Source organism: Myotis myotis, unplaced genomic scaffold (assembly GCF_014108235.1).
Source record: "Myotis myotis isolate mMyoMyo1 unplaced genomic scaffold, mMyoMyo1.p scaffold_m19_p_10, whole genome shotgun sequence".
Classification (NCBI taxonomy): domain Eukaryota; kingdom Metazoa; phylum Chordata; class Mammalia; order Chiroptera; family Vespertilionidae; genus Myotis; species Myotis myotis.
In genome coordinates this window covers 65,642,623-65,653,516 of record NW_023416314.1, presented here as the reverse complement: position 1 = coordinate 65,653,516, position 10,894 = coordinate 65,642,623, and the positions used below count along the sequence as shown (strand labels likewise).

At 34.2% G+C, this 10,894-nt stretch overlaps 1 protein-coding gene across 1 annotated transcript; it reads right to left on the bottom strand.

Moving 5' to 3' along the window:
- Positions 1–8,053: 8,053 nt before the first annotated feature.
- Positions 8,054–9,022, bottom strand: LOC118663988 (olfactory receptor 10AG1-like). Its single transcript, XM_036323895.1, has one exon. The coding sequence runs from the start codon at positions 9,002–9,004 to the stop codon at positions 8,054–8,056; it is 951 nt and encodes a 316-aa protein (XP_036179788.1). The 5' UTR covers positions 9,005–9,022.
- Positions 9,023–10,894: the final 1,872 nt, after the last annotated feature.

The following is a 10,894-nucleotide window of genomic DNA, read 5'->3' as shown; positions in this document are numbered from 1 at the left end:
CAAGATGGTTAATTCATTGATGTTCTTGAACCACATCTCCCTGTTTTTTAATTGGGTTAAATGCATGAAAGTATTTCTAAAAACTCTAAAATTATTTCCATCATTTCCTTGCTCTATTTCTAGGAAATGGTACTTGAAACTTCAGAAATGAACTGATACGCAGCTAAAATAAATCCAAGAAATAAAATCCTAATGTATTTTTACTAAGAGAAAAGATATCAAAGGAAATGAGAAGTGTGCATTGTTAGTTAGAGCTTATTGTGTAATATTAATATCTAATTATTGCACCACTTTTAAGAGTGTAATTATGGTGCAGGCTTTTACTATTCTCTCTCTCTCTCTCTCTCTCTCTCTCTCTCTCTCTCTATATATATATATATATATATATATGTATATGCATATATATATATATTTTATTGTCTACAGTTTTACATATGTCTCCTTTTTCCCCAATTGACACCCAACCCCTGCATTGATGTCGGCTTTTTCTATTGTTTTTGTTTGGGTTCATCATTTTTAGTCTCTATTGATTGACCTATTCCATCTTCTTGCAATGCAAAGCTTTTCTCTTACAGTTTTTCTTTATTCTTATTCAAAGTGAGCTTTAAGTCTTCCCAATTATATAATCAATGAGAATAAACTTTCTTAAAACAAACCTGAAGTTTGGAAATAATATATTTAATATTAATGTTCTACTTTATGTACCACACCTATCACTTAAGCTAAGTACAAAAAACAATTCTATCATCCTGTTAAATAACTTTCCCTATTAACATCTCATATACAGTGTATGCAATTTATGATAAATATAAATAAATAAACCTTTAACTCAGTCGAGAAATATGGCTCATTCACCCCCAATTGCAACCATGCAATTCCCTTTTTCTCTTTTCCCTTCATAATTTTTTCTAATAAAATATAACTTTTATGAAACTCAATTATATGTTCTGGACATGCAAATAGCTGGAATAATGAATGAAACTAAACACACACACACACACACACACACACACACACATACACACAATCTTGATTTAGTTTATGTTAAAGTCCTTCAGGATCAGACAATCAACACAGTCTGACAATTTCTGTTACGCTTTATTAATATTTTAGTTGTAACTTTCCAAAACAAATATTATGTTTTCCTATCTCATCAAATCTACTACACCTATTGCCACCTTCTAGCCCCATCAGCTGTTTTTGCCTTAATACTTTGAGAAACAAAACTGATAAGATTATTTCTACTTAACATATTTCTAATTTTACTATATATTAAGAAAGTTAAGAACTGCATGATTTATCCTAAGTAATTATTCATTTTTAGATAAAGATCCTAGAATTTAAGTGCTTACCTGTTTTATTCGTTGTATGTTGATCCTCAAGTTTATAACTATCTTTAAATTAAATAAGCTTGAAACACATTTAGCACTTACCTTTATGGATTTGAATGAACTTGACTTTGTGAGTGTAGTGGCTTTCTAACCTGTAAACTTTTTAAGTTCCTTGGTGCCTTGGTGTCAGTCACGGTAACTCTACAATTCTTGCTAGCTTCACGCTGGCTGTTCTTAAGTAGGAAGTAGCCATGCTCACCCTGGGGGACATCTTTCTCCCGTGTACCAATTTAATTTCTAGGTGACTGCTTCTGTTTGGCAATCATCCGGGTTTATCACTTGACACTGCTTTCTCTGTAGATGACCTGTCTTCCTCAACCCCTTCTTGGCATAAAGCTCCCAGTATAGGGTAGTCCCTGGGTGAAGAAATACCACTTAATCACCTAGTTTTACTTTGAAGATAAAGTTAAAAATCCTTCTATGTATTGTATCAGATCCTTCATAATTGGTGTGGATTGCATTCCTTTATTTATTCCTATAATTGGTACATATCTAGAGCATCCACAATTTTAGAAAAATGTGCACATGTTTTATCACATGGACATGGCACTCTTCCTCTCTTCCATGCATTGGGCAGTTAGATCCCTTTTCATGAGTGAAAGTCTGTCCCTAGATTAACTGTTGTGGAAAGTAGAGCTTCTCGTGTGTTCTGATAAAATTCTGGATGATTTTATTCATGTTATGAACAAAGGGAATATATTGAAATGATTCAGAGACACAGACAACAGCATGGTGCTACCAGAAGGAAGGAGGGTGGGGGTTAGTAAAGGATAAAGGAGAGTTAAATATATGGTGACAGAAGATTTGGCTTTGGGTGATGGGTATATAGTGCAATATACAGATGATGAATCTTAGACTTGTACACTTGACACCTACATAATCATTAACCAATGTTACCCCCCAAAATTTAATTAAAAATAAATAAATAAAGTTTAAAAATGCAATATCTGGGAAGCACCATAAAGTGAAGAGTAATTAAAAAATTGTAAGCCACTCAAAAATAAGCATTGTCCTGGCTGGTGGTGCTTAGTTATGAGAATAATAATGCCTTTTCCTATGAGTCCTATCGCAAAAGCAAGAAAAAAGTCATAAAAAGAAACATTCCGTGATTGGGAATACAATAAAATCCCCAAAAGACAAACTCCATCATTGAAGTGAAATTTGCTTGTGGTTGGTATTTTGTGGTGTTCCATCTGTAAAAATAGTGAAATTAATCATTTATATTTTTGACGTTTTTTATTGAGTAGAGAAATTGAGGAATATATATATATATATATATATATATATATATATATATATATTTCCTGTTAAAATTCCAGCATTTTATATCATAATATTAAAGAGAAAAACTGAATCCAATGGTGAACATATGCTAAATCTAAACATAGCAATACAATAAAATATACAGTAGGTTTGCATTTAATGGAATTGAAAGATTCTAGAAGCATGCATTTCTATTTTTGTTTGTGGATAGAGCCCAGGTTTTTGCTCACTTTTTATTCCACATATTACAATCTACAGCAGAAACATTTATACCTAGTATAATTCCCAATGGAGTGCTCACCATAAAAGTTTGAATTTTACTTTTTGGTAATACAACTCTTACATATAACCTTTGGTAAGTACAGTGTGTGTCATTCCTTAACTCTAATACTGCTATAGCTCTTCCTAACTGCATGCACTTTGCTCTGACATTTTGTTCCTGTTTCACTTATCTATAAAAATCAAATAAATAAACATTATCACTAGGTATTATATTTCACGATCTTTCATTTACCCAATACCATCATGCAATCATTAATAAATATATTTTGAATTAAAAGTGGCTAATTAATAATGAACTTATGAAATAAATTGCATAGATAATGTTATTTCAGGAATGTTGTCTAATCCATAAAACCTGATATGATTAGTTGTTCTCATTTTAATAATATATCTGAGATGAAAAATAAAAAAAAATTAAAATTAAGTAGTATAAATTATAATAAAATACTAGAAGCCAGGTGCATGATATTTGTGCATGGTGGTGGGGCTGTGTCTCTCAGCCCAGCCTGCACCCTCTCCAATCTGGGACCCCTCGAAGGATGTCCAACTGCCCATTTTGGCCTGATCCCATCGGGCAGTCAGACATCCCTTTCACAGTCCAGGACTACTGGCTCCCAAACGCTCACCTGCCTGTCTTCCTGATAGCCCTTACAACTTCTGCCTGTCATCGTGATAACGCCCTAACCACTACCATGCCAGCCTGATCTATGCCTAACTGCTCCCCTGAAAGCCCAATTGCCCCCAACTGCCCTACCCTGAAGGCCTGATTCCCCCCAACTGCCCTCCCCTGCAGGGCTTGTCCCCCCAAGCTCTCCTCCAATGCTAGCCTGATTGCCCACTACTGCCCTCCCCTGCAGACCATCTTGTGTCCACATGGGGGTGGCCATCTTGTGTGTTGGAGAGATGGTCAATTTGCATATTACCTCTTTATTATATAGGATAATGATTAGAAAGTTGCTCCCTAAAGGTCAAATGCTAAAGTATTGTCTTAAAGTTTTTAGTTCTCTTTTTAAGATATAAAGAACTGTGAAAATTAATTTAGATAGAGCTACTTCAAAATAGAGTCAGTGTTGCCATCCCAGAGCAATTGCCTAACATGACTTATCGTCCTCAAACCTTTGGAATGTTTGACTGGGAAAAATAGCCTTTAAACTGGACCAAAGTAACACTGTATTCCAATTATTTTCAGAGCTAACAGGGAAGCAGACATCCTTACTACAGATTGAAAATTAGACAATCTTAGAAGTAGCACTACCATATATAGCTAATGATATACATTCTGAGGAATAAGAATGTCATGGTGGCCTTGAGAAAATGGCTCCCTTAATTTGTATTAAACCTGCATTAGCCTCTGATTTGAAAGCATTATCTGTCCCCCCTTCCTATTTCAGCTTTGGTCTAATCAGAAGTTATCTCACAGAGGGTAGTGCTAATTCTAAGATTGTCTTTAATTTGTTATATACCAATAATACCTCAATTAGAAAAAGAAAAATTTTTCTTTGTGTGTTTTACATACTATAATTTTTTGTAACAAGTCCAGACTCTGAATTTCTGGAGGTGCAGTTTGGTTGCACCTATAGAAATTTCTTCCTTGCTCATTGGCATCAACAGATATTCCTTCTTCTATTCGTGTATTTATTTCCCTTCCGTTTTACCCTAATAACACTTGCCTCTCTCTCTCAACCCCAAACACTATTTGGGTTTCTGTCTTAATCAGTGCTACCCAAGTAGCTATTTTCTTTAATCTCAAATAAATGCTGTTACCTTTCACTTTGGCTCTTTATTTTTGAGGTTAACAGAAACCCATCTCCCCCCAAAATAATAAGGTGGTTTGGAAAGTAAAGCTAGAAAGAAAGCAAAGAGTATATTTTAAAGCAAATAAAAGTACAAAAAATAAAAAAAAGAGATGACAAAGAAATGAGCAATCCCATGTTTGTATACTATTGTAAGCCAACTATTCTTAAGAAAAAATTACTTCTAAAAATATGTTTTAGTGAAAAAATCATAAAATTAATCTTTAATGTAGCATATATATTTTTTCTATAGTAAGTCATAGAAACAGATATAAATAAAGATAAACCAGTATCTCTTCTTATTAAAAAGGGATTTGGTCCAAATTAATTTCAGTTATTACATGATTAATTACTAACACAAACATGCTGTATTTATGTAAGATTCTATGATCTCCAAAGTGTTTTATTATCAGTTCCGTTTCAATTCCCTATATCATAATGAAGGTGAGAAATCCATATTTTCAGATTGATTGGAGTGCAAATTTTGAGCTTACATCCATCTTCTTTACATGGTGAGTATGATGAATCTTGATTCTCAGAGTTCTACAGTGTTCTAAAATAAATGAAAAATACCAATACAAAAATCAGAGTGAGATAAAATAAGTCATCTTCTTTCTTTCATATTTAGTTATAGCTGCTTTTTTATTTGTTATGTAGTTTTTATTTACTGAATAAAAAGTTATTTCTTTTGAGTTACATATTACATTATTTTTGTAATGGATTCAAACAATAAATAAAAACATAATAATAAATAAATCAGAAATTATTTGAAATCCTGCCACTATGAAGAAGCCAATATTTCCTTTTTCTTTTTTAAATATATTCATATTGGTTTCAGAGAGGCAGGGAGAGGAAGAGAGAGATAGGAACATCAATGATGAGAGAATATCATTGATATGCTGACTCCTGTACACCCCCTACTGAGGATTGAGCCCATAACCCAGGCATGTGCCCTTGACTGGAATCAAACGTGGAATCCTTCAGTCCACAAGCCGACGCTCTATCCACTGAGCCAAACCAGCTGGGGCAAACCACTATTTTCTAAAACACAGAGAACAGAGTAGTTGGTGGTTGCCAGAGGCAGGGTTGTGGGTGGGCAAAATGGATGAAGGCTGACAAAGATAGAAACTTGGAGTCATAAGATCTATAAATCAGAAGATGTGACCTAGGTGGCTATACTTAATAATACTGTATTGCATATTTGAAAGTTGCTAGGTGAGTAGGTCTTAAAAGTCCTCATCATAAGAAAATAATGTTTCATAACTATATATGGCAATGGATGTTAAGTAGATTTATTGCAGTGATCACTTCACAATATACTAGTAGATGAACATCAACTCATTGTTATGTACACCTTAAACCAAAATAATATTATATACCACTTATACCTTAATTAGAAAAAAAACAATGTTATTTTTTGTTTTATGTATTATAATTTCTTTGTAACAAGTCCTAAATCTAAATAAAAATATAATACGTAAATCAGAAATTGTTTGAAATTCTACACTGTGAGGAAGGCAATATTCTCTTCTAGTCCACAACCTGCCAGATATTGCCAATGTAAATAGACGCCCACTACTGACAAGCTCATGCAAAATGCTACATGAGATGAGGGAGTTCTATTCTTCTTTGTTTTATAAACATAGAGCTATGACCTACACACATGTGCATTCTTTCTCACATGTCAGCAAAGCTTGGGATGTCTTCAGAGAAGTGGATCTGATCCATTGTCTTGAGGTGCTCTGCAGTGTTGCTGCTGCAGGTGTTTTCCAGTGTGCTAGTGGTTTCTAGCTCAGAGGGTCTTCCCTTTGCTTCCAGTTTGCTGTTGCACAATAAAAAAACCTTTAATAAGCATTCTTGAACAAACCCTTGCAATACTCATTCTTGGGCAAATATTATTTCTACCACTTGAGGTTACTTCTATGAATTGTTTTACTTAAAAAGATAACTATTTTGATTTTATTAAAAAAAACACAAATCACCAAATTATTGCCCACAAATGATACAGAAATCATGCCAGATAATTCACATAAAAGCTTTTTAATGAAAAGTCTATTGAGGTGGTGTATTACTTTCTTTGATCTACTGTAACAAATTACTACAGATTGAGTGGCTTAACACAACAAAATTAGGTCTCTCACAGTTCTAGAATTCAGAGTCCCAAATCACGGTGTTGGCAGGTTCTCACTCCCTCCGTAGGCATAAGGAAGTAACTTTCTTGTTTCTTCCTGCATTTGTTGGCTCCTGATGTCCTTGGCTGCATGGTTCTTGGGTGCATCCCTCCAATCTCTGCCTCAATCTCCATATGGTTTTCTCGGTGTCTCTATCTGTTTTCTCAACCTCTATGCCTTTCTGTCTCATAAGGACACTGGTCATGGGATTTAGTGTCCACCTTAAGTCAGGATGATCTTATTTCCTTAATTTGATGCAACTGCAAAGGCCTTTTATTTTTTCCAAATAAGGCCACATTTTTAAGTTCTAGATGTATATAGTCCTATATTCAACGCAATACACATTGATATGGATAGTTTAGAGTAAAAATTTCAGATTCTTCTAATACTAAGTAGATATCACTGAAGCAAAACTCGAAGTTGTAAGGGGAGGGACGGTGTTATCAGAGACAGTTAGTGCTGGAATAATAGAGGTGACACCCTCAGGTTTGTAGTCTTAAAGCACCATGGAGAGTGACAGGAGATAGAAACAGGAAAAATGCAAAAACCAACAACAAACAGAAAAACAAATGCTAGAATTGCCATGCTTCCACCAGCTCAACTGCTGCTGGTTTTCCCTCGTTGGCCCAATATAATCACAATATATTATTGATGAATAAATATATCTGAAGAAATGGGAAGGTTAAAGAAAATATAACTCGGAACATGACTCCAATATCTGGTTAGTAACACACTCAGTTAAGTATCATTGTATTGTTCAGCCAATCTCTTTCCTCCCTAGTTCATAGTGACTGGATGAACCTTCAAATTAGATCATTACACTTCAGATAATTTGTGCTCTGATTACACACAAGCCCTTTAGTTAACTCTATGAAACTAAACCCCCTTACCATAATGTGAGGTAGCTATGATGATATTAATGATCATTACTGAAAAATCGGAGCGAGGGCAAAAGAGGAGAAATAGGAGAACATCTGTAATACTCTCAACAATAAAATTTTTTAAAAAAAATGCATAAACAATAAAACAATATTGAAATAAAACAAAATTGTTTTATTGAAAACAATAATATAGGAATGAAACTAGATTTTTTCCTGTTGTATCTATGTGATAAATATATAAACAAACCTGTTAGCAAGTTCAAGTCCTTGAGTCATCGTAGTAACTTAGTTGCTAATTTTTTCAGTGCCATCATGATGTCTTTGTTCCTCAGAGTATATATAATGGGGTTCAATGTTGGGATCAAAACGGTGTAGAAAAGGGAGATCAGTTTCCCAATTCCTTCAGATTGATTTGGTTTGGGTTGTAAATAAGTGATAGTAGCCGTTCCATAGAATAGGACTACAACAATCAGGTGAGATGAACAGGTGGAGAAGGCTTTAGCCCTCCCTCTGGCTGAAGACAATTTCAGAATGCTGGAAATAATTTTGCCATAGGAGACAACAATCAACAGAAATGGAACCATGATAAATATCACTGCAACTACATAGACTGCTATCTCATTCGCAAATGTGTCCCCACAAGCTAGCTTGAGTACTGGGGGGATGTCACAGAAGAAATGATTAATTGTGTTAGACCCACAAAAGGGCAGAGAGAAAACCTGGCATGTTTGGCCAACCATGACTGGAACTCCACTGACCCAGGAGGCAGTCACCAGCTGGACACAGACCTTGTGGTTCATGACTAGAGGGTAGTGCAGAGGGTTACAAATGGCCACGTAGCGGTCATAGGCCATCACGGTCAAGAGGAGACACTCTGAGCCTCCGAACATCAGGACAAAACACATCTGTGTAGCACAAGCAAGCAAGGAAATGTTTCCTTTCTGGGTCACAAGGTCCATGAGCATTCTTGGGATAGTGACTGTTACGTAACAGATTTCTAGAAAGGAAAAATTGCTGAGGAAAAAATACATGGGGGTCTGGAGAGCAGGCTCAATTTTTGTTATCAGTATTATGACGCTGTTGCATTTGAGGATAGTCAGATAGATGGCTAAAAATATCCCAAAAAGAATCCATTGGATATTGGGACTGTCAGAAAACCCCAAAAGAACAAATTCCATCATTGCAGTGAAAGTTGAGTTTCCTGTTTTTAATCTGTTCTCCATCTGTAAATATGGTAAATTCAAGATGGTTAATTCATTGATGTTCTTGAAGCACATCTCCCTGTTCTTTTAACTGGGTTAAATGCATGAAAGTATTTCTAAGAACTCTAAAATTATTTCCATCATTTCCTTGTTCTATTTCTAGGAATGGTATTTGAAACTTCAGAAATGAACTGATACGCAGCTAAAATAAATCCAAGAAATAAAATCCTAATGTATTTTTACTAAGAGAAAAGATATCAAAGGAAATGAGAAGTGTGCATTATTATTTAGACCTTATTGTGTAATATTAATATCTAATCATTGCAACACTTTTAAGAGTGTAATTATGGTGCAGGCTTTTACTATTCTATATATATATTTTTGTCTACAGTTTTACATATGTCTCCTTTTTCCCCAATTGACACCCAACCCCTGCATTGATGTCGGCTTTTTCTATTGTTTTTGTTTGGGTTCATCATTTTTAGTCTCTATTGATTGACCTATTCCATCTTCTTGCAATGTAAAGCTTTTCTCTTACAGTTTTTCTTTATTCTTATTCAAAGTGAGCTTTAAGTCTTCCCAATTATATAATCAATGAGAATAAACTTTCTTAAAACAAACCTTAAGTTTGGTAATAATATAGTTAATATTAATGTTCTACTTTATGTACCACACCTATCACTTAAGCTAAGTACAAAAAACAATTCTATCATCCTGTTAAATACTTTCCCTATTAACATCTCATATACAGTGTAATGCAATTTATGATAAATATAAATAAATAAACCTTTAACTCAGTCGAGAAATATGGCTCATTCACCCCCAATTGAAACCAAATATAATTCTCTTTTTCTCTTTTCCCTTCATAATTTTGCCTAATAAAATATAACTTTGATTCAACCTAATTATTTGCTCTGGACATGTAGATAGTTGGAACATGAATGAAAGTAAATACAAACAGAAATATACACACACAATCTTGCTTTAGTTTATGTTAAATTCCCCCAGTATCAAACAGTCAACATAGTCTGACAATTTCTATTACACTTTATTAATATTTTATTTCACCTTTCCAAAACAAATATTATGTTTTCCCATCTCATCAAGTCTACTACACTTGTTGCCACCTTCTAGCCTTATCAGCTGTTTTTCCCTTAATACTTTGATAAATTAAAACTGATAAGAGAAATATTTTTTCACAGTTCCCTATTTCAGCAGTACTAGTTTTCAAAATTACATGAAGTGAATAATTTCATTGTAAATAATATTACTATTTCTATTTCACATATTTCTAATTTTACTTTATAATTAAGAAAGTTAAGAACTGCATTATTTATCTTAAGTAATTATTCATTTTCAGATAAAGATCCTAGAATTTCATGCTTCCCTATTTTATTCTTTGTATGGTGATCCTCAAGTTTATAACTATCTTTAAATTAAATAAGCTTAAAACAAATTAGCGCTTACCTTTATGGATCTGCATGAACTTGACTTTGTGAGTGTAGTGGCTTTCTAACCTGTAAACTTTTTAAGTTCCTTGGTGCCTTGGTGTCAGTCACGGTAACTCTACAATTCTTGCTAGCTTCACACTGGCTGTTCTTAAGTAGGAAGTAGCCATGCTCACCCTGGGGGACATCTTTCTCCCGTGTACCAATTTAATTTCTAGGTGACTGCTTCTGTTTGGCAATCATCCGGGTTTATCACTTGACACTGCTTTCTCTGTAGATGACCTGTCTTCCTCAACCCTTCTTGGCATAAAGCTCCCAGTATGGGGTAGTCCCTGGGTGAAGAAATACCACTTAATCACCTAGTTTTACTTTGAAGATAAAGTTAAAAATCCTTCTATGTATTGTATTTCAGATCCTTCATAATTGGTGTGGATTGCATTCCTTTATTTATTCCTATAATTGG

Bases quoted from the DNA above. Each gene is read 5' to 3' on its own strand.
- LOC118663988 (XM_036323895.1), bottom strand. From the start codon at position 9,004: ATGGAGAACAGATTAAAAACAGGAAACTCAACTTTCACTGCAATGATG.